At 36.8% G+C, this 22,585-nt stretch overlaps 1 protein-coding gene across 1 annotated transcript in view; it reads left to right on the forward strand.

Annotated features, from left to right (window-relative positions):
• ZFYVE16 (zinc finger FYVE-type containing 16) overlaps positions 1-16,749 on the forward strand; it is a gene marked incomplete at both ends in the record, with an annotated part of 42,991 nt that extends 26,242 nt beyond the window's left edge. Inside the window, 8 exons of the mRNA XM_080719859.1 lie at positions 303-385; positions 1,735-1,839; positions 2,393-2,540; positions 5,134-5,214; positions 9,382-9,544; positions 10,608-10,713; positions 13,080-13,247; positions 16,591-16,749. Of these exons, the coding sequence (XP_080575985.1) occupies positions 303-385; positions 1,735-1,839; positions 2,393-2,540; positions 5,134-5,214; positions 9,382-9,544; positions 10,608-10,713; positions 13,080-13,247; positions 16,591-16,749 (1,013 nt within the window). The remainder of the gene's footprint in view (positions 1-302; positions 386-1,734; positions 1,840-2,392; positions 2,541-5,133; positions 5,215-9,381; positions 9,545-10,607; positions 10,714-13,079; positions 13,248-16,590) is intronic.
• Positions 16,750-22,585: the final 5,836 nt, after the last annotated feature.

The raw sequence follows: 22,585 nt of genomic DNA on the forward strand, positions 1-22,585 counted from the left end.
AGTTTCATTGTGAACAAATTCATTAATCTATGTATTTCACCTTTCTCATTTGTAAAATAAATATAGACACCCTTACTCATTTGATTGTTGGAGAGTTTAAATAAGATGATGTAAGTAAAGTTCTCAGTTCAGTGTAGTATTTATTATATGCACAATAAGGACTAGTGTCCTCTTTCACTTTCATTTAAAAAATGATTGGCAGTATTTATGTATAATGTTCATTTGCAAGATGAGAATTAAAGTAATAAACTCAAGACTTTGTTTTTTGTTGATGACAATCAGTTTTCCTTTCTTATGTATAGCATATCCTGCTCCTCTAACAAGTATCAGAGGCCGAAAACCTCTTTTTGGAGAAATAGGACACACTATTATGAACTTACTTGTTGTGAGTAATTTAATTGTTTTGTTAAGTGTTCTTAATACTGTTAATTTAAAATTTTATTTGGCAAATTTAAGACAGTTATATTCCTCTATTTTAATTTGGCTTATCTGGAATAATGAATACTCATTAGTAACAAATCTTAATTCATTTAACATAAATGGCCTCTGTTTTTGAATATTTGCTTTTTTAAAAGAATATAATATCCCCTACTTTATATATACCTTATTTTAATTGCCTTTTGGTTACTTCTGCTGCATTTCTTACATATTTAAATAATGTGAAACCTCTAGACCTCTAAAATTATTGAAACTTTAGTAAAAGTATTAGTAAAGTGAGTCATTTTTGTGGTTTTGAGCAAATTATTACCATAGTTTCTCTTACTTGTAATAGAAGTATTGGATTAGGTGATGTCTGAGGTTCTCTTCTATTATTTATCTATTATTTTTGTAATTTTATGTTTAGCTGTTTATTATAGAAGAGTTTTTTTCTGTGTGTGTGGTACTGGGGATGGAACCCAGGGGCATTTTATCTCCAGGCTACTCCCCCAGCCCTATTTTTTTTTATTTTTATCATTCCTTATTTTGAAACAGGGTTTCACTGAGTTGCAGAGGGCCTCACAAATAGCTGAGGCTGTCCACAAACCACAATCTTCCTGTCTCAGCCTCTCAAATGCTGGGATTACAAGCGTGGGCCACCACAGCCGGCTTTAGAAAAGTAAGACTGTTTGCCAGCTTCTGTAACTGTGACAATATTACCTGAGATAATCGGCCTCTGTGGAGGAAATGTCTATTTTGGCCCATAGTTAGAGAACTGTGTCATGGCTACTCGGTCCTGTTGCTTTGGACCTATAGCAGCAGCACAGTCTGTCATGGCATGAGTGCTCAGTGGGGGAAACCTGCTCACTTCATGGTGGCCCAGAAAGCCAAGAGGGAAACAAGAAGGGCCTGGATCTGCATCGTTCCTCTAAAGGCTTTTTCCCAGTGATCTAATTTACTTTCACCAAGCCCCACCTCCAAAAGCTTTTGCCACCTGCTAATAGTGACACAGGCTGGTAAACACATGGGTCTTTATGGGCTACTTAAAAAAATAGAAAAAAACTTCACTATTTTAGAAGATCTGTAACTAAAAAGAAGAGATACCCCTAAATACTACAGAATTCTTCCTGCAAATGACATTCTTCATTATTGTTGTAGAATATCTGGGTGGATTTTTTTTTAAGTTGTTACTGTCTTTCTGGATGGCATATTGATAGATAGGTGTCAGAAGTCTTAAAATAGAAAAGGAATTAATAGATTGGTAAATGTTCATGGGTAATACTTCAAAGTTTATAGAATTGTGATTATTTTATGTAGGACCTTCGAAATTACCAGTATACAATGCAAAACATAGATCAGCTATTGATTCATATGGAAATGGGGAAAAGCTGTATAAAAATACCTCGGAGAAAATACAGTGATGTGAGTATAATTGCTTTATTCAATTTTAAAGACAAATATTGAACATTAGAGTTTCTTAGAATTGTGTCAGATTAGCCGGGCGTGGTGGCACATGCTTGTAATCCCAGCATTTGGGAGGCTGAGACAGGATGACCTGGATTCGCAGATAGCCTCAGCTACTCGTTGAGGCTATCTGGGAGTATAGCTCAGAGGTAGAGCTCAGAGGTAGAGTGTCCCTGGGTTCCATCCCCAGTACTACCAAAAAAAAAAAAAAAAAAAGAATTGTGTCAGATTACATTTTTTTGTTTTGATTAGCCTACCTAATACATAATGGCAACAAGTACTGTTTTTGAAATTTTAGAATTTGCTAATAAAAGTATTTAATTGTTTTTTATCTTTTTATTGTTTCATCTATTAATTGAGATTATTTTATCTTAAAACATTGGTTTCTATCTCATTTCCAGAGAGATGTTCAGACCAAAGATTGATAATTGAGGCTGGTCAGGAATGTGACTCTTAGAATAGGCATAAACTATTTAAAAGAAATTTTCAAACAAATGTTGTTTTTCCCCAGGTAATGAAGGTATTAAATTCTTCTAATGAGCATGTCATTAGCATTGGAGCTAGTTTTAGTACAGAAGCTGATTCTCATCTAGTCTGTGTACAGAATGATGGAGTTTATCAAACACAGGCAAACAGTGCCACTGGCCTTCCTAGAAAAGGTGAGAGGCATGATTCCTACTGCTAATTTAGAAAACCACATCAGTTAATAGAATTCACTTCAAAGGAGAGATATACGTATTTTACTTATTTGCTAAGTTGATGATTAAACCATATGCTTTAAATTTAAGCTATACCATGAAAAATACTACTTCACTTCTAATTTGTGTGTTTTTGCTTGTTTGTTTGTGGTCCCTACTAGGGATGGAAGCCAGGGACATTCTCCCTCCAAGCTATACCCCCAGTCCTAATTTGTTCTTTATTTTATTTTTTATTTTTCTTGCAGAACTGGGGATTGAACCCAGAGGCATTCTATCTCTGAGCTACACCACAGCCTTATTATTTATTCTTTATTTTGAAAAAGGTTCTTACTAAGTTGCAGAGGGCCTCACTAAGTAGCTGAGGCTGGCCGCGAACCTGCGATCATCCTGTCTAAGCCTCCCAAGTACTGGAATTACAAATGTGTGCTCCCATGGCTGGCTATTTTATTCTTTATTTAGAAAGAAAGTCTCACTAAGTTGCTGCAGTTAGCCAGTCCTCCTGTAATCCTCCTGTCTCAGCCTCCCAAGTACTAGAATTATAGGCATGTACCATCATGCCCAGCTTAATTTGTGTTTTTGTCTCTGACTATATAAGATGTAAAGACTTGGAGGCCATATTCATTAGTGTGTCCCATAGGTTAGAAGTCTTACTTTAAGTAAATTTTCACAGAAATAAGTCGTGTTTTTTTTTTTTTTAACTTGTTCCGTAGGCTCCAATTCCTAGGTGGGGAAGCATAGAGCAGACAAGGATAAAGAATGGTTTATAAAACTCTTTAGTAGCTGGAATAAAAAATTGATAAAGATGGTAGAGTGAGCAGCTTCTGTGAGTGACATGCTGCTCTGTGACTGCTGTGATTACCAAACCATGGCAGCAGAAACCCTAACAAATTGAAAATGAAAGAAAGTATCCCATAAAATTAATGCATTAATAGGATAACATATTTGAACTACTCTGTTAGCCTGGCTGCTAAATTTTTTTCTCTGATTATATAGGTAATGTATATTCATTTGTAGGAAGCTTGAAAAAATATGTTTTAAAAGGTAGCAAAAGGCCGTGTGTGGTGGCGCATGCTTGTAATCCCCGCGCTTGAGAGGCAGAGACAGGAGGATCGCGTAGGTTCGAAGCCAGCCGCGCATGCTGGCTTAGGAGACCCTGTTTCCAAATAAAAATATAAAATAGGTCTGGGAGTGTTGACTGGACGTAGAAGGGCTTCCAGGAACCCCAGTACCACCAAAAAAAAAAAAAAAAAAAGGTAGCAAAAGAAGGTGGGTGTGGGTGTGGTGGTACACACCTGTAATTCCTTTTCTTGAGAGGCTGAGACAAAAGAATTGCAGGTTCAGGAATAGCCTAAGCAACATAACGAGATTATCAACAACCTAGCAAGACCCCGCTTCAAAATAATAAAAGGGACTGGGTTGTAGCTTGGAGGTAGAATGCCCCTAGGTTCTATTTTCAGTTCAACAAATAGATAAAGTAGCAAAAGAAAAACAGGCTAAGATAGGGCCATTGTTGAAAGTTTACTGTATTTCCTCCTTATGTTAACACTATTGAATGGATGATTTTATATCCATTTGTATATGTTCTACTTTTGCATTATACTCTTTATTTAACATGCCATTTGCATTTTTATCATTAGAATTAGTAACTTTTAAATATTCATTTTTTGAATAGGAATTTTTATATAAATGTGGCAAGACTCAAAAGATATTTCACTATTTATACAGTAGTGAAAAAATTCTTTTCTTTACTTGACTGTTCATTTATCCAGACTCCTACCCTCCCACAGGCAACTAAACCAATGTTAGTTTCTTGTGTATTCTTTCAGTGACATTATCTTCTTTAATGTACATTCAAGCAGATGCATGTATGCACACACATACATATATCATCTCTTTCTCCCACTTTTTAGATAAGTCATAATATTTGTTCTATTGTTAGTAAAGCTTTCACATTCCATATAACTTTCCATTTTATATGGAAACTTTCCCATTTTGACAGCTGTAAGTTGTTAACAGTCTTTAGTCATAAAAACACTAGTGTGAATAATCTTGTAAACTTGCCATTTTGTACATTGTTAAACCAAATATTGGGAAAATTGCTAGAAGGGAAATTGGTGTGGTAATATCTACATTTATTCATAATTTTAATAGATAATTGTCAAGTTAGTTAAAGCTCCATAGAGACAATTTTGATTTATCCTCTCACCAATGTTTGATTTTCTAACCCTCACTAACATGTTTTAAATAATAGTCCATCATTTATTAGATATAAGCATTATTTCATGTACTGTTTTGTCTTAATTTTATTTGGTTTGTTTCGTATTGGATTTCTAATGTATTGTAGCTATAAAATTTATTAAGTATTTAAAATGCACATGCTTCATGTTTCAGTCAACATTCTCACTTTATGACTCCAAAATTCTGACCATACAATTTAGAGGAAGGGGGGCATTCTATATCCAAACTATAACCTCCATATTCTGAATTTAATAAATATCTTACAACATAAAATGAGCAGGTTAAAACATAAATGATTATTTTCTTTCATTATCAGTCACAGGTGCAAGTTTTGTGGTATTCAATGGAGCTCTAAAAACATCTTCAGGATTTCTTGCTAAATCCAGCATAGTTGAAGGTATGAACTTTATCTTTAAGATTATTTTAATGTGAAGTTGTTCAATTGCCTTTAAAATATACTTGATGCTTAGAAAGGAATATGTGTAAATTATAAAGAATAGTACCACAAACTTAAATGAAATTATCACCTTGTCTCCTATTGGACAGAACTAGATCATGACCAGTATTGGGTTTATTTATGCCTTCTTCCTCCTTTCCCAAAGAATTACCTATAGACAACACTGGATTTTTTGATACTGGGATTACATCCAGGGACATTCTACTTCCAAGCTATACCCCAACCCTTTTTTTATATTTTTATTTTGATGCTGGACCTTACTGTGTTATTGAGGATCTCAATAATTTGCTAAGACTGGCCTTTAACTAGTCATATTTCTGTCTCAGTCTCCCAAATACTGTTATTACAGGTGTGTGCCACCACATCTAATTCTGAATATTTGTTTGTTTTCTATTTTTGCATTTCTCTGATGACTAGTGATGTTGAACTTTTTCATATACTTGTTGACCAAGTTATTTGGATCATTTTCTCATTTGTTAATTGAATTTTTTTCCCATTGAGATTTTTCAGTTCCTTTTATATTCTGGATACTAATCAATTGTTAGGTGAATAAGTTGCAAATATTTTTCCCATCTGTGAATTATCTCTTCACTCTATTGTTTCCTTTACCTTACAGAAGCCTCTTACTTTTTTTTTTTTCTTTTAATGGTACTGGGAATTGGACCCAGGGGCTTTTCTACCACTGGGATACACTCCCAGACATATTTTACATTTTATTTGGAAATAGAGTCTCACTAAGTTGCTGAGAGCCTCCCTAAATAGCTGAAGCTGGCTTCAAACCTGTGCAATCCTTCTGTCTTAGCCTCACAGATATTGGGATTACAAGTATGCGCCACTACGCCCTGCTCATCCTCTTACTTTGATATAATTCCATCTATTTAATTTTATTTTGTTACTTTGCTTTGATTCTTATCCAAAAAATCATTACCTATGTAGAAGTTTTAAAGTATTTCCTCTATTTTCTTCAAATTGTTTTATAGTTTCAGGTCTTATATTTAGGCCTTTGATTCATTTTGAGTAGATTTTTATACATGGAGAGAGATAAATAAGAGTCTAGTTTAATTCTTTTGCACATGGATATCCAGTTTTTCTAGCACTATTTTATTAAAGAGATTATATATTCTCCAATGTGTTTTAGATGCCTTTGTTGAAAATTATTGGCTAGATTAGTGGATTTATTCCTGAATCCTCTATTCTGTTCTATGTATGTACTTGTTGGTTTCTATGCTAATACCATGCTGTTTGGATTCCTATAACTTTTGTAGTTTTTTTTTTTTTGTGTGTGTGTTGGGGGGGGGTTTAGGGATGAACCCAGGGGCATTTGACCTCCACGCTACACCCCCTGCCCTATTTTTTATTATTATTTATTATTTATTTTGAAACAGGGTCTCACTAAGTTGCAGAGGGCCTCACTAAGTAGCTGAGGCTGTCTGGGAACCACGATCCTCTGGTCTCAGCCTCCCGAATGCTGGGATTACAAGTGTGTTCCACCACGCCTGGCTTGTAGTATGTTTTGAAGTCTGATGGTATGATGCCTTTAGCCTTGTTCTTTTTGCTTATAATTGTTTTGTCTATTTAGGGACCTTTATGGTGTCATATGAATTTTAGGATTTTTTTCCTATTTCTGTGTAGAATGACTTTAATATTTTAATAGGGTCTGCATTGAATCTGTAAATCAGCTTGAGTAAAGTGTATATTCTTAACAATATTCTTCCAGTTCATAAAACATGGACATCTTCCCATTTTTTGTGTCCTCTTTAATTTCTTGTACCACTGTTTTGTAATTTTCATTGTAGAAATCTGTGTGTGTGTGTGTGTGTGTGTGTGTGTGTGTGTGTGTGTGAGATACTGGTGATGGAACCCAAGGGCATTCTCCCTTTGAGCTTCACCCCCAACCCTATTTTTTTTCTTTATTTTGAACAAGGTCTCACTGAGTTGCAATTGTCTCACTAAGCTAAGGCTATCTGTAAACCTGGATCCTCCTGTCTCAGCCTCCCAAATGCTGGGATATCAAGTATGGGCCACCACGTCTGGTTAAAAGACTTATTTTTTATTGAGGTCTTTAACAGGTACCTCTTCTGTAAGTTGAAAGTTCTGTTAGGCTTGAACATGACCATTTGAAAATCACTATAGCATATCAAAATGCACACAAATAGAATTTAGCCATAGTTGAAAATTTGATCTACACCCCCAGCCCTATTCTTATTACTTTTTGTGTGTGTGTGGTGGTACTGGGGTTCCAGGAAACCCTTCTACCTCTGGGCTACACTCCCAGACCTAATATATATATATATATAGTTTTGTTTTACTTGGAAATAGTGTCTCTTAAGCCAGCAAGGCTGGCTTCGAACCAGCGGAGTCCTCCTGTTTCCACCTCCCAAGTGCAGGGATTACAAACATGCGCCACCACGCCTGGCGTTATTCCTTATTTTGAAACAGGGTCTCACTAAGTAGCTGAGGCTGTCCGCAACCCAATATCCTCCTGTCTCAGCCTCCCAAATGCTGGGATTACAAACTTGTGCCACCATGCCTGGCTCTGAAATCTTTCACTTCCTTAGTTAAATTTATTTCTATTTAAAACATTTTGTTGAAGTGAAGTGTAGTGGCCCATGCCTATAACTCCAGTACTTGGGAGGTAGAGACAGGATGGAAAATTGCAGATTCAAGGCCCTAGCAATTTAGTAAGACCCTGTTTCAAAATGAAAATTGAGCTAGGAATGTAGTTCAGAGTCGAATGCCCTGTTTTCAATCCCCGTACCACAATAGATTAGATAGATAGATAGATAGATAGATAGATAGATAGATAGATAGATAGTTTTTATGAATGTGATTCGTTTCTTTCTCAGCAAGCTTATTTTTACTATATAAAAATGTAGTCAATTCTAACAATTTTTTGGTAGACTCTAAGTTTTTCTCTATATAAAACCATGCTACCTACAAACAAGAATAATTTGACTTTCTCCTTTCCTATTTGGATGTTCTTTCTTTCCTTTGACTTAATGCTCTGGCCAGAAATTCCAATGTCATGTTCAGAGTAATGAAGGTGGACATCCTTGCCTTGTTCCTTGTCTTTGAGGAAATTGTTGTAGCTTTTCCTATTGTAGTATGATGCTAGTTGTGAGTTTGTCATATGTTTCTTTTATTGTGTTGAGGTACATTCTTCTATACCTAATTTATTGAAGGGATTTTATTATGAAGGGATGTTGAATTTTATGAAATGCTTTTTCTGCATCTATTAGAATGATACATGGTTTTTGTCTTTCATTCCGTTGATATGTATATATTAAATTTATTGATTTGTGTTATGTTGAACCATTTTTGCAGCCCTGGAATAAAATCCTACTTAATGATGTATAATTTTTTTGATGTGTTTGTTTTTCATCATAGCCAAAAGTACAAGTTCTTCGCTGGGCATGACAGCATTTATCTGTAATCTCAATACCTAAGAGACAGGTATTGAGGCTGAGACAGGAGGAATGCAAATTCAAGGCTAACCTCAGTAATTTAGTGAGACTCTGAGCAAGTTAGCAAGACTCTGTTTCAGAATACATTTTTTTTTAAAAGGGCTGGGAGCTGGGTGTGGTAGCACATACTTTTGATCCCAGTACTTGGAAGGCTGAGACAGAAGGATTGCAGGTTCACAGTCAGGCTCAGGTACTTAGGCATTTCTCAACTTAGTGAGGCCCTCCTTCAAAATAAAGAATATAAAATAGGTATAGGATTATAGCTCAGAGGTAGAATGTCCGTGGGTTCAACCCCCAGTACACACACACACACACACACACACACACACACACACAAAAAGGGTTGGGAATATAGCTTAGAGGCAGAATGCCCCTGGCCTCAATCCCTAGAATCCCCCCCCCCCAAATAAAATAAAGCACAATTTCTTGGCTTTATTTGCATTTGCTTAACCTTAAAAATGTTTTTATAAGGTATTTTTCTTATTTTCTAGCAGAAAACAATTTCCTGGTGGAAAATAATGGTGATTGATAGGATTTAAAACTTCTGTCTTTCATGGAACATATTTTGTTAGTAAATTTTATGGCCTAGACATACAAATTGATATTTGGCGAAAGAAATGTGAAACCTAACTCTTATTTCTAGATGGCTTAATGGTACAGATAACTCCAGAGACCATGGATGGCTTGCGGCTAGCTCTGCGAGAACAAAAGGACTTTAAAATTACATGTGGAAAAGTTGATGCAGTAGATCTGAGAGAATATGTGGATATATGCTGGGTAGATTCTGAAGAAAAAGGAAATAAAGGGTAGGACTTTTTAATTGCTAAAATGTAATTGTTTGATGTGGCAAAGGATAAAAACAATCTCGAGGTAAGTAAATAATTTATGAATATAAAATCATGCCATTAATTTAAATGCTTATTTTCCAATTAATAAATGTAGCCTATTTTTTCCTCTCATGTACCTAAGCAGCCTCATGAGTGTTTTGTGGGCAGGATGCTGTTAATGAGTGGTCATTGGGAGAGGGCTAATGTTAAAACACCCATTGTGTAGCAGCACAGGCTTGCTGCCTGTGCTTAGAAAAGGTAAAACTTTTTCTGTTATATAGTACCTACTACTTTTGCCAAATAAGTAAGCATTCTCCATTCTCTTTGGATGATACTGGATTTAAAGTATACACATTAGAGGCCTTATAGATTATTACTGCCACTCCTTCCTCTTCAATTACCCATTGACTTTGTGTGTGTGTGTGTGTGTGTGTGTGTGTGTGTGTGTGTGTGTGTGTGTGTCTGCGGATGGAACCTGAGGGCATTTGACCTCCGAGCCACACCCCCTGCCCCATTTTTTATTCTTTATTTTCAAACAGGGTCTCACTATGTTGCAGAGGGCCTAAGTAGCTGAGGCTGTCCACGAACCGTGATCCTCCAGTTTCAGCCTCCCGAATGTTGGGATTACAAGCGTGCTCCACCACGCCTGGCTACCCATTGTCTTTCTTATTTGGAGATTGGCTAAGGTGTCTGGAGCACAGAAGTAAAAAGAAGCTAATGCTGAATGGTTCCAAAATAATGTTTTTGAATTCATGAGATTTTCTGTTAGGAGATTATTTAGGGTATTTTAAATCTAGGTCTGCATTAGGCATATGAAAAAGGAGATATAATTTATTTATGAACACAAAAAGATTACTACATGACCAAGAAATCATGACAAATGAATTATAGATTTAATTACTTTGTATATAATTGAGATATCTTGTGACTGGCTTAAATTTAGAACTTTTGAAATTTTCCTCATTTGTTCAAATTTAATAATTTAGTTCTGAAAAAGCATTTTGATACTAATAATCTTATTGTACTGTGATTTATTCTATAGTATAATCAGTTCAGTGGATGGAATATCACTGCAAGGATTTCCAAGTGAAAAAATAAAACTGGAGACAGATTTTGAAACTGATGACAAGATTGTAAAATGTACCGAGGTAATGGAGAGCGAAGATCTCTTTTTATGTTCTGTGTTTGGACATGATTTGTGTTTTTTAAATTTGGAAATAGTACATACTCAACTTCTGAATGTTTGAGTATAGCTTATTATGTTTTTACTTTACATTTTGAGATACATACATTTTCTACTTCATACTGTCTCATCTACCTGATTTGGATATCCATAGGCTTATTTCAGACTATTGTTTTGATGGTACTGCCTGCCAGCTAATAGTTCAGTTTTGGCAACATTACTGTCTTTGTTTGCACTATAATATATTATTTGATCATGTTTTTTTCATTTTACTCTTATTTTACAGTAAAAGATTTTTGACATCAGTTTATAATTAGCTTTCACAAATGAAAGCTGTGCTTTCTGTTAGAAGATATAAAACTAGTGATCTATAGATCCCAACTCCTTATTCTACTTCTTTTTTCTCCCTCATGCCCCTTTCCTGGTAAGGCAATCAGTGTCATTCATTTTTATGAAATCTTTGTGATTTTTTTTTTTTTTGTGGTGATACTGGGGTTCCTGGAAGCCCTTCTACCTCCGGGCTACACTCCCAGACCTATTTATATTTTTTTATTTGGAAACAGGGTCTCTTAAGCCAGCGAGACTGGCTCTGAACCAGCACGGTCCTCCTGTCTCTGCCTCCCAAGCACGGGGATTATAAGCATGCGCCACCATGCCTGGCAATCTTTGTGATTTTATTATGTGCAAGATAGAAACTAGAGAATATAAAAACTACAGAACATAATTATTTTTTTTTTGGTACTAGAGATTGAATCTAGAGGTATTCTACCTCTGATAAATACCCTCAGCCCTTTTTTGTTTTTATCTTTAAAAGTGTCTCCCAGCCAGGCAAGGTGCTTGTAATCCCAGTACTTGGGAGGCTGAGACAGGAGAAGCCAGCCTCAGCTACTTAGTGAGGCTCTCAGCAACTTAGTGAGACTCTGTGTCCAAATAAAATATAACAATATAGGTCTGGGAGTGTAGCTCAGAGGTAGAAAACCCCTGAGTTCCATCCCCAGTACCACACACACAAAAAAAAAACCTTCCTAAATTGCTGAGGCTGTGATCTTCCTATCTCAGTCTTCCAGGTACTGGGATTACAGGCATGCGCCACCATGCCTGGTTAGAACATCATTCTTTAATCCTAATTTCATATAGATATTCTTATAGGATGGACTCTCTGAACAGGGTTAACAAAGCTTTTATGCTATATGTCAAAACTTCAGACTCCAGGCTTGGTGGTGCACACTTGTAATCCCCACGCTTGGGAGGCTGAGACAGGAGGATGGCACAGGTTCGAAGCCAGCCTCAGCTACTTAGTGAGGCTTTCTGCAACTTAGTGAGACCCTGTTTGCAAATAAAGTATAAAATAGGTCTGGTAGTATAGCCCGGAGGTAGAAAAGCCTCTGGGTTCCACCCCCAGTACCACCAAAAAAAAAAAAAAAAAGAAAGAAAAAAACTTTAGGCAAAAATATCTGAGCCATTCCCATAATCAAAATCTTTGAATTAAATTTTGTATTTATAGCCGGGCGTGGTGGTGCACGCTTGTAATCCCCGCGCTTGGGAGGCAGAGACAGGAGGATCGCGCAGGTTCGAAGCCAGCCGCGCGCGCTGGTTTAGGAGACCCTGTTTCCAAACAAAAATGTAAAAGTAGGTCTGGGAGTGTAGCCCGGAGGTAGAAGGGCTTCCAGGAACCCCAGTACCACAAAAAATAAAAAATAAAAATAAATAAATTTTGTATTTATGATATAGCTTCAAGGCTATAGATACAGAATATTCTCAACTATTGATTTTCTTGGAACTAATCTTGGAATTTTATTAATGTTGAGTTGGAAGCAGCAACTGTTGCTTTTTTTTGGTGGGGGGATACTAGGGATGGAACCCAGGGGCATTGTACCTCCGAGCTACACCCCTGGTCCTATTTTTTATTCTTTTTATTTTTGAAACAGGTCTCACTGAGTTGTAAAGGGCCTCGCTAAGTAGCTGAGGTCCTCTAGTCCACACCTCCTGAATGCTGGGATTACAAGTGAGTGCCACCACACCCGGCCAAATGTTGCATTTTAAAAGTTGCTTTTAGCTGGGCTTGGTGGCGCAGGCTTGTAATCCCAGCATCTGGGAGGCTGAGACAGGAGGATCACAGTTCGCAGACAGCCTCAGCTACTTAGTGAGGCCCTTTGCAACTCAGTGAGACTCTGTTTCAAAATAAAGACTAAAAAATAGGGCTGGGGGTGTAGTTCTGAGGTAGATGTCCCTGGGTTCCATCCCCAGTACTGAAAAAAAAAAATAAAATAAAAACATTAAATTTGCTTTTAATATTAGTTATAACTTGTTTCCTAATTAAATATATTTCAGGTGTTCTACTTTTTAAAGGACCAGGATTTATCTCTTTTGTCAACTCGTTATCAGTTTGCAAAAGAAATAGCCATGGCTTGCAGTGCTGCACTGTGCCCTCACCTGAAAACTCTGAAGAGTGATAGAATGAATAAAATTGGACTGAGAGTGTCCATCGACACTGATATGGTAAGGCATGCTTTTGTGGTGTGTTTTTAGATAAATGGATCATATATTAAAATAATCAAAAGATTTTGCTCTAACCTTTTATTTTGAAAAAGCTAACCAAAATGTATTGAGAATCAAAAGTGTGTTACACAATTCACATATATCATCTCAATTTTCACAACAAAGGGTAACATGCTTTTATAGATGGCAACACAGTAAATATTTTAGGCTGTATTTCTTTCACATTAACTGTGTTACAGTGAGAAAGCAACCACTGGCACTCTGCAAACAATGAGTGTGGCTATGACCCAGTGAAATTTCCTATGCCCACTGGGGCCAGATTTTTCCTATAGGCCATAGTGTGTGGACCCCACTCCATGACTTTCCTGATTTCTAGAGAGCAGCATTCACACTTAAATTTCATGTAATTGGTAGACCTTAGAGATATTAACTCCAGAATACAGTGTAAATAGTTTCCAGTAGAGCTAAGTAAGGCAACAGTCCTGGAAAGATCTCTTTTCTATCCTTAAGTCCCAACTCTTTCCCTACCTCCAGACTTTTCTTAGTCTTCCTTCCCTTGTCAAGCAATCAGTGTTGTTGTTGTTGTTATTATTATTATTATTATTATTAGTAGTAGTAGTAGTAGTAGTAGTACTGATTTTGTACTGAGGATTGAACCTAGGTGCATTCTATTTCTAAGCTATATTTGTAGCCTTTTAAAATTTTTTTATTTTTAAATATTTGTTTGTTTGTTTGTTTGTTTTGGTGGTACTGGGGTTCCTGGAAACCCTTCTACCTCTGGGCTACACTCCCAGACCTATTCTATATTTTTTATTTGGAAACAGGGTCTCTTAAGCCTGCAAGGCTGGCTTCAAACCAGCGCGATCCTCCTGTCTCTGCCTCCCAAGCGCGAGGATTACAGGCATGTGCCACCACGCCCAGCCAGACTTTTTTATTTTGAAACAAGGCTTTATTAAGTTTCCAAGAGTCTCCCTAAATTGCTGATGTTGGCCTCGAACCTGTGATCCTCCTAGGAGTCTCAGCCTCCCAAATACTGGGATTATAGACATGTACCACCCATGCCCAACTCTTTATGAATTCTTTGTGATCTTATGCATGCTCAAGCAAATAAATATGTGCTTGCTTGTGTGTGTGTGTGTGTGTGTGTGTGTGTGTGTGTGTGTGTGTGTTACTGGCAATCAAACCTAGGTCCTCATACATGCTAGGCAAGTACTCAACTATGTAGCTACATCCCAACCCTATTTTTAATTTAATTAATTAAAAAATGTTTTTGCAGTACCGAGGATAACCCAGGGTCATTCTACCTCTGAGCCACACCTCCAACCCTATATTTATTCTTTATTTTAAAATAGGGTCTCACTACTTTGCAAAGGACCTAAGTAACTGAGGCTGTCTGCGAACCGCAATCCTCCTAGCCTCCCAAAATGCTAGGATGACAAGCATGTGCCACCACACCTAGCTCCTATTTTTTTATTTTTGAAACAAGATCTCACTAAGTTGCAGAGGGTCTCACTAAGTAGCTGAGGCTGTCCACTAACCGTAATCTTTCTGTCTCAGCCTCCCAAGTACTAGAATTACAAGTGTGGGCTACCACACCCAGCTTTTTTCCTCCTCCTCCTCCCTCCTTCCTCCTTTCTTTTTTCTTCCTTCCTTCTTTCTTCTTCCTCCTCCTCCTCCTCTTTCTTCTTCTTCCTTCTTTCTTCTTCTTCCTTGCCCAGGCTGGGCTCAAATTTGTGATCTTCCTGCCTCAACCTCCCAAGTAGCTGAGATAAAAGGCATGTGCCCTAGCCCCACCCAGCTTGTCCTTTTCAAATCTTTTTTTTTTTTTTTTTTTTTTTTTTTTTGGTACTGGGGATGGAACCTGGGAACATTCTACCTCCGAGCTATACCCCTAGCCCAATTTTTTATTCTTTATTTTGAAACAAAGTCTCACTGAGTTGCAAAAAGCCTCACTAATCCTCCTGTCTCAGCCAAGTGGTGTGCCACCACACCCAGCTAAATCTCCCTTCTTTCATACCCTTCTTCGTCTTGCTTCTTTATCATGGAGCTGTTACATAGTATGGCATGTGAGATATTATATAAAAGTGCATATTCTTTAAACAGTTGCATAGTAGTTGGATGATAACTAGATCTCATGCTTCCTTTGTGTACATTGTTGAAAATTTAGATTTCAACAATATTTTGGTTTTTTTTTTACATAAGTGTGAATATGGCCATAAGGAAAATTCCTAGAAGTAGAATGGCTAAAGTCAAGTATGTGCTCAATAGCTATTACCCTGTTATTCCGCATAGAGGTCATGCCAATTTATATTTCATCCAGCAATTTCTGAGAGAGCTCTTTTGCCTATACCCTTATCACAACAGTATCTAATCAGACTGTGTGTGTGTGTGTGTGTGTGTGTGTGTGTGTGTGTGTGTGTGTTCGTTCCTCATGATCAAACCCAGGGCCTTATGCATGCCAGGTAAGAGATCTACCATTAAGCTATATTCTCAGCACAAACTTTTAAACTTTGACAATTTGATTTTTCATTAGAGTGATTAATCTAAATATGGGTGATTTCATATGCTGGTATGCTTTTCTCCAGCCAGAATTTGTTATATCCATACTTCTTACTGGAAAGAAGTTTTGTTGTCATTACACTGTTAAAACTCTTCTTTTCAGGGAAGTACCTGGTAATTATTGGTTATTTGATTACTTACTAATTGTTTCTTTTTAGTCAAATGTATTAAAATATAATTTCACCAGTAATATTAAATTATAATATTAAATACTATTGCAACACTTATAATCCCAGTACTTGGAAGGCTGAGACAGAAGGATCTCAGTTTGCGGACAGCCTCAGCTACTTAATGAGGCCTTCCTCAACTAGTGAGACCCTGTTTCAAAATAAAGAATAAAAAATGAAGCTGGGGTCGTAGCATGGAGGTAGAATACCCCTGGGTTCAATCCCCTGCACCACACACACACATATACACACACACACACACAAATACTATTGCAACAACAAAATTGAAATAGTAAGTTTTTTTTAATACCATGGTGTTTTTTGCTCAAGTAATGTTAGAAATTATTCAAAACCTCAGTCTTCCAGGGTATTTATGTACTTATTGAGAGGAAACTTAAGAATAAAATAGTGGCAATATTTATGGAATCTGTGGAGGGATAATTATAATTCATGTAATAGATAATCAAGAAAAATATGGGAGAATGTAAACCATTTTTATAAATAATGTATAAAGTATTTTATTAACCTGCTTAAGCTGAATATTTTTAAACATTTTTTTATCAGCTAAACAAATTTGTTGACTTTCTATAGTTATCTTATTAATATATTTTTTCCAGGTTGAATTTCAGGCAGGATCTGCGGGCCAGCTTCTTCCTCAGCATTATCTAAATGACCTCGATAGTGCTCTGATACCTGTGATCCATGGTGGGACCTCCAATTCTAGTTTACCGTTAGAAATAGAATTAGTATTTTTCATTGTAGAAAATCTTTTTTAGTGAAAGGATGTGTTGTATTATGTATTGCAAACTGATCTACTAAAACTAACTCCAGAATTAAAGCCAAAATGCCACAAACACTAAAAGTAACTGTTTGATGTCTGAAACCCATAAGCTTTGCTTTTTTGGTAGGAGTGAACTTTTAAAATCATTAGCACAATACTTAAATATCTAAAGTTTTAAGGGATCCACAGTTTTTGAAGCTTTACACTTAACACAAGGACTAAAAAGAAAGGGTTTCTTCTACCTTTAAGAAGTTTGTAGCATTTACTGTTATTTAAATGCTAAGCCAAAGTGTCTGCACTTAGTTATACCTCTTTATACCAAGAATGACTTTAATGAAGGCTCTTTTCAGATGTGACCTTATGAAGGAAATACCTGTTTTGTGTAAATGCCAGTTACAATGCTGGTTTTTAAAGTCTGTTAAAAATGTATGTCAGTGGCACAGACCAGTTTCAAGATCTTAGACTTATAATTCGTTGAATAAAGCCAATAATTTATTTGTTGAATTTGAATGGAGATCTACCTCCATGACTAGATAAACTATGGTTGTTTGATTAAAGTCAGAATTTTGCCTTTTTTCTTCTCAACTTATATATACATATATATATTATATATATACATACATAATTTTTTCCTGATTAAATGAGTATTCTTAAAATTGTGGGTGCTTCAGGAGTTGTGCTTCAATATTTAAATAATTGTTTTTATAGCAACATGTGATTCAGAATGTGTTTTATAAATCTTTAATAATTTATAAATAGGCAATATTTTTCTATCACAGTGCATTATTTTTCCTCCTTTTGTTCCAAAGTATACCACTGTACTTAACACTGACAACAGGCCAGATGACCCTTCAAGTAGTCATTATGTAGCAACAAATGAAGCCAAAAGAGGTTTCATTCTTCCATGTTAATCTTTAGGAATTCCTTGGCAACTCTGCATATTTTCATTAACACGAGAGTATTCTCTATTTTAATGAAATAATTACTTTTGCATAAGTTAAATTCTAGTTATTTTTATAACAGAATATTTAACATAACTGTTACAGAGCTTTTTACTTTATATAGGGAAAAAAAGACAAAGGGCATATTAGTCCCATCATTTAAGTTATATATAAAATCTAGCTATCCGAATGCATTTTTATTATTATGTGGAATATATATTTCTTTATATCAATAATATTCATTGTGTATCTGAAGAAATAGAAACTACAAGCTGGGCATGGTGGTGCACACTGTAATCCTGGTCCTTGGGGGTGAGACAGGAGGATTACAAATTCTCCGTCAGCCGCAGCTACTTAGTGAGACCCTGTTTCAAAATATAGAATAAAAAAATAAGGCTGGGGGTGTAACTCAGAGGTAGAATGTCCCTGGGTTCAATCCCAGTTCTGAAAACAAACTATACTAACTATCCCTGTTTTAGGAAAATATTTAGGAAGCATCTCTACTTACAAATGAAATCAAGTTTATAACTCAGGATCTGAGTTCTCAAAGTAGGAGAGACCAAGAAGTTTATTGTTTGAGCATATGATTCCTACTGACTCACATCTGTAATACTAGCAAAGACACAACTTAAAAGATAATATCAGTCTTCTGGGAATTGCTACCTTATAAACAATGTAAAACATTGCAGATATTAAATAAAATTGGCAACATCTGGTAACTTGTGAAAATTATTGAACTGGTAAGATAAAGACAACTGCATACCAAACTCAATCTTTTTTTTATAGTGTGTTTATTTTGCAGCATAATATCATTTATTTTGTAGTATAATTACACAGTGTATGAATACTGAACTTTAACCAAATAGTGGAAGGCTTTTCCATGAAGGAATAGCTTTGGATTTGTTTTCATATAGTCTCTATTGTCGGGTAAATTTGGAATTATGTGCCTTAGGTTTGGAGGCACACTTTAAAGTATTCTTTGTAGATGTATAATATATTCCTGAATGCATTTGCTACTTATTTGGTCATGTTCTTCACACTGTTACTTAATATGAAATTTTAGTTTTAAGGGTGAAGAAATACAATGGTTTTTTTTGCACTCCGTTTACAATGATCTATTTTTGTCTTACATCTTTTAATACACACTCTCTCTCTGAATTTTGAAATCTGAAGTATAATGCAGCCCATTTATTTTGTGCAACTGTCCAACAGATTGTTTTGTGTTTGTGTATGTACATTCTATGTACAGAGCACTTTATTAAGTTTAATTGGTTGAAAGTGAATAAAACAGTTCTTTCCCTCTTGGAGCTAAATATGTGAAACAGATAACATATAGCAAAAATTTTAAGTTGCTGTAATGAGTATATGAATCGTGACTGGGTGGTTGGAAAACAGGAGGATGGCCAAACAAATTAGGCAACCTGAGAACCTGTTAAATAGTAGGCATTAAACTTGTCTAGGCAAAAGTTGAAAATCTGAAAAATATGTACTATTGCATAAAGACTGAATTTTCCTATTTAAGACATTTACATTAAAGCATTCTATGGTGTTGTACGAATATTTCACTTTATAATTTTCATAGTAACCTAATAGTGTTGCAACTGCCTAAGCTTATAGTAGCCTAGGATATTTATTATTTGTAAATAAAAGCCAAAACTTTAATTGCAAGCATAAATTTGATAATATGACCCAGATTTTAAAAGAGAATATATTTTAATGAAATAAACTTCCAATTCATGCTAGGTTTTATTTTTGTGACTTAAAAATGTATATGTAATATGCACAAATACATGTAATACACAATTCCAAAATCAAAACAAATATTTAAACACCTACCTGGTATGTATCTACCCAGGTCTTCCCGTTCTTTGGTTTCAATGAGTAATTTTGTTGTTGTTGTTGTTGGTACTGGGGTTCCTGGAAGCCCTTCTACCTTCGGGCTACACTCCCAGACCTACTCTTTATATTTTTATTTTTATTTGGAAACAGGGTCTCTTAAACCAGCACAGCTGGCTTCAAACCTGCGCAATCCTGACTCTGCCTCCCAAGCACGGGGATTGCAAATGTGTGCCACCACGCCCGGCTCAAAGAGTAATTTATGTGCTACTTTTGTATGATGTCTAGATTTATGTGTAGTATTACCAAATACAAATATGTATATTACATATACATATACATGTTTTCTCTCTCTCTTTTTTTTTTTTTTTTTTTGAGTGTGTGTGTATGTGTATGTGTGATACTGGGAATGAAACCCAGGAGCCTTCTACCTCCGGGATACACTCCCAGACCTATTTTATATTTTATTTGGAAACAGGGTCTAAGTTGCTGAGAGCCTCACTGAGTAGCTGAGGCTGGCTTCGAACCTGTGTGGATGATCCTCCTGTCTCAGCCTCCCAAGCGCGGGGATTACAAGCATACGCCACCACACCCAGCCTCCTCATTTTTAAAGTATAAAATGCATTACTACAGCCGGGCATGGTGGCCCACACTTGTAACCCGCGCTTGGGAGGCTGAAACAGAAGGATCGCGCAGGTTCAAAGCCAGGCTCAACGCCGGGCGTGGTGGCGCACGCTTGTAATCCCCGCGCTTGGGAGGCGGAGACAGGAGGATCGCGCAGGTTCGAAGTCAGCCGCGCTGGCTTAAGAGACCCTGTTTCCAAATAAAAATATAAAAAATAGGTCTGGGAGTGTAGCCCAGAGGTAGAAGGGCTTCCAGGAACCCCAGTACCACCAAAAAAAAAAAAAAAAAAGCCAGGCTCAGCTACTTAGTGAGGCTCTCAGCAACTTAGCGAGACCCTGTTTCCAAATAAAATATAAAATAGGTCTGAGAGTGTAGCCCGGAGGTAGAAGGCCCCTGGGTACCATCCCCAGTACTACCACCAAAAAAAAAAAAAAAAAAAAAAAAAAAAAATTCATTACTACTGTTATAGTCACCATGTTTTACAAGAGGTCTTTTGAACTTATGTTCCTCCTAATTGAAATTTTATATCTATTGACCAATATCACTTCCCCTTTTTTGAACTAGGGATTGAACCCAGAGGCATTCTGCCTCCAAGCTATTTTTAATTTTTGAGGATCCTCCACACTGTCCTTCATAATGACTACTAATCTCCATTTCTTAATACCAAATGTAGCATAGTTTTACCATGTCAGTTACTTTGGTTGGACTATATAGTTTATGCTTAGGATTTTAAAGATTTCATTGCTTCTGTCAAAACACTTTTACTCAGCAACTGATAAAAGCATCTTAATTGCAAAATAAATCCATCATTAGAATTATGGCATATGTTTTGGAAGAACCACCTTTTCATGACAGAATTTTTTTATTGAGATACCTTACTGGCTATTTTTTATTTGTGCCATATTTTAATTTTTTTCCTACCAGGCACTAAGCCTGCTATAGAAATATATCTTTTACCATTTAATTGATTTAATTTATATTTTACCATTTGTTTTTTTACATCAGATTTTTAGTACTCTTAAATCTTAATATTTCATTTTGGATTTATCTTGGAATGATATGCACTTAGTATTAATACCGTTTGGAAAACATTTTCTGCATTTACACTGATAAAATTCAACTATAATTCCGTGAATTTTACAGTTGAAGAAATAAATCTAACTCAAGTGCTATAAGTTTTTGTGTGGTACCAGAGATTGAACTCGGGGGCATTCCACCTCCGAGCTACACACCCCAGCCCTATTTTTTATTCTTTATTTTGAAACAGGGTCTCACTAAGTTGTGAAAGGCCTAAGTAGCTGAGGCTGGCTTTGAACTTGCCATCTTCCTGTCTCAGACTTCCAAGTACTGGGATTACAAGTGTGTGCCACTACTCCCGGTTTTGTTTTGTTTTTTAACAGGTTCCCCTTAAATTGCTGGGGCTGGCCTCAAATATTAGATTCTCCAGTCTCAGCCTCTCAAATTCCAGTATTACAGTTGTGCACCATTTAGCCGCGCTATAAGAAGTTTCTAAATTTTATCTTCACACTGAAAACCAGTCAAATTGCTTGCTTCAGCCTCAAAGAGCGTGTTTATGTAAAAATTAAGTGAACGTGGCAACAAAGCTGCACTTTTTTTTTCCTAAACATGATTGACTTCAAAACTTAAGTCCTTAAAATTTAGTGTTTTCAGAAACCTAAGAAATCTCTTCTGATTGAGCTAGAGGATATCCGGAGTTTGTGAAAGCCTGATTGAGGAGAAAAATAATAACCCCCCCCCCCCCCAGTGTACAAAGACTTAAAAACATATTAGTCTGGAGGCTGGGCGAGAACAGCTACCTTTACTTAGTGTTATGTCAGGTAATGTGTTGCTATCCCAATTTTACCACGGGCAGCTTTAGTGGTGTTGGAGTCGCTGACATCAACAAGGTCCCTAATTCTGATGAGCCTGTCTCCGAGGGCTCTTCCAGTCCCTCTGGGCTGTAAGCTTGAGTCTCCAGGGGAACAGGGAGGCGATGGGTGAGATCCCTGCAGCTGGGAGTTTTCTGAGCGAACACTGCTAAGGAAAAGAAGTCCAGACGCAGCAACACTCCTCTTTATGAAGGAAACGATCCCAGGTCTTCTCGGGATGTTACTAAACTTAAAAAGAAAAATGTACCCGGTTTATCTGGATTCGCGTACCCTACACCAGCGCAGGCTTTCAATCCTCGGTCTTCATCACGCAGAGCTCCCTAGAGAACTAGTTCTCTGACCTTTCCGCCAGCCCTCGGCGGCGGGAACTGCGCGTGCGCGTGCGCGTGCGCGTGCGCGCCGCCCCTTCCGGCCCGGCTTCGCCCGCGAGCCGGAGCCCACGCGCGTCCCTCGTGGAGGAGCCGGGTTTCCACGCCGCCCGCGACCCGCCGGTGGCGTGCCGAGAGCGCCGCGCCTGCGCAGACGGCCGGCGTCCATCACC

This window comes from Muscardinus avellanarius (assembly GCF_963383645.1).
Source record: "Muscardinus avellanarius genome assembly, chromosome: 1".
Lineage (NCBI taxonomy): Eukaryota > Metazoa > Chordata > Mammalia > Rodentia > Gliridae > Muscardinus > Muscardinus avellanarius.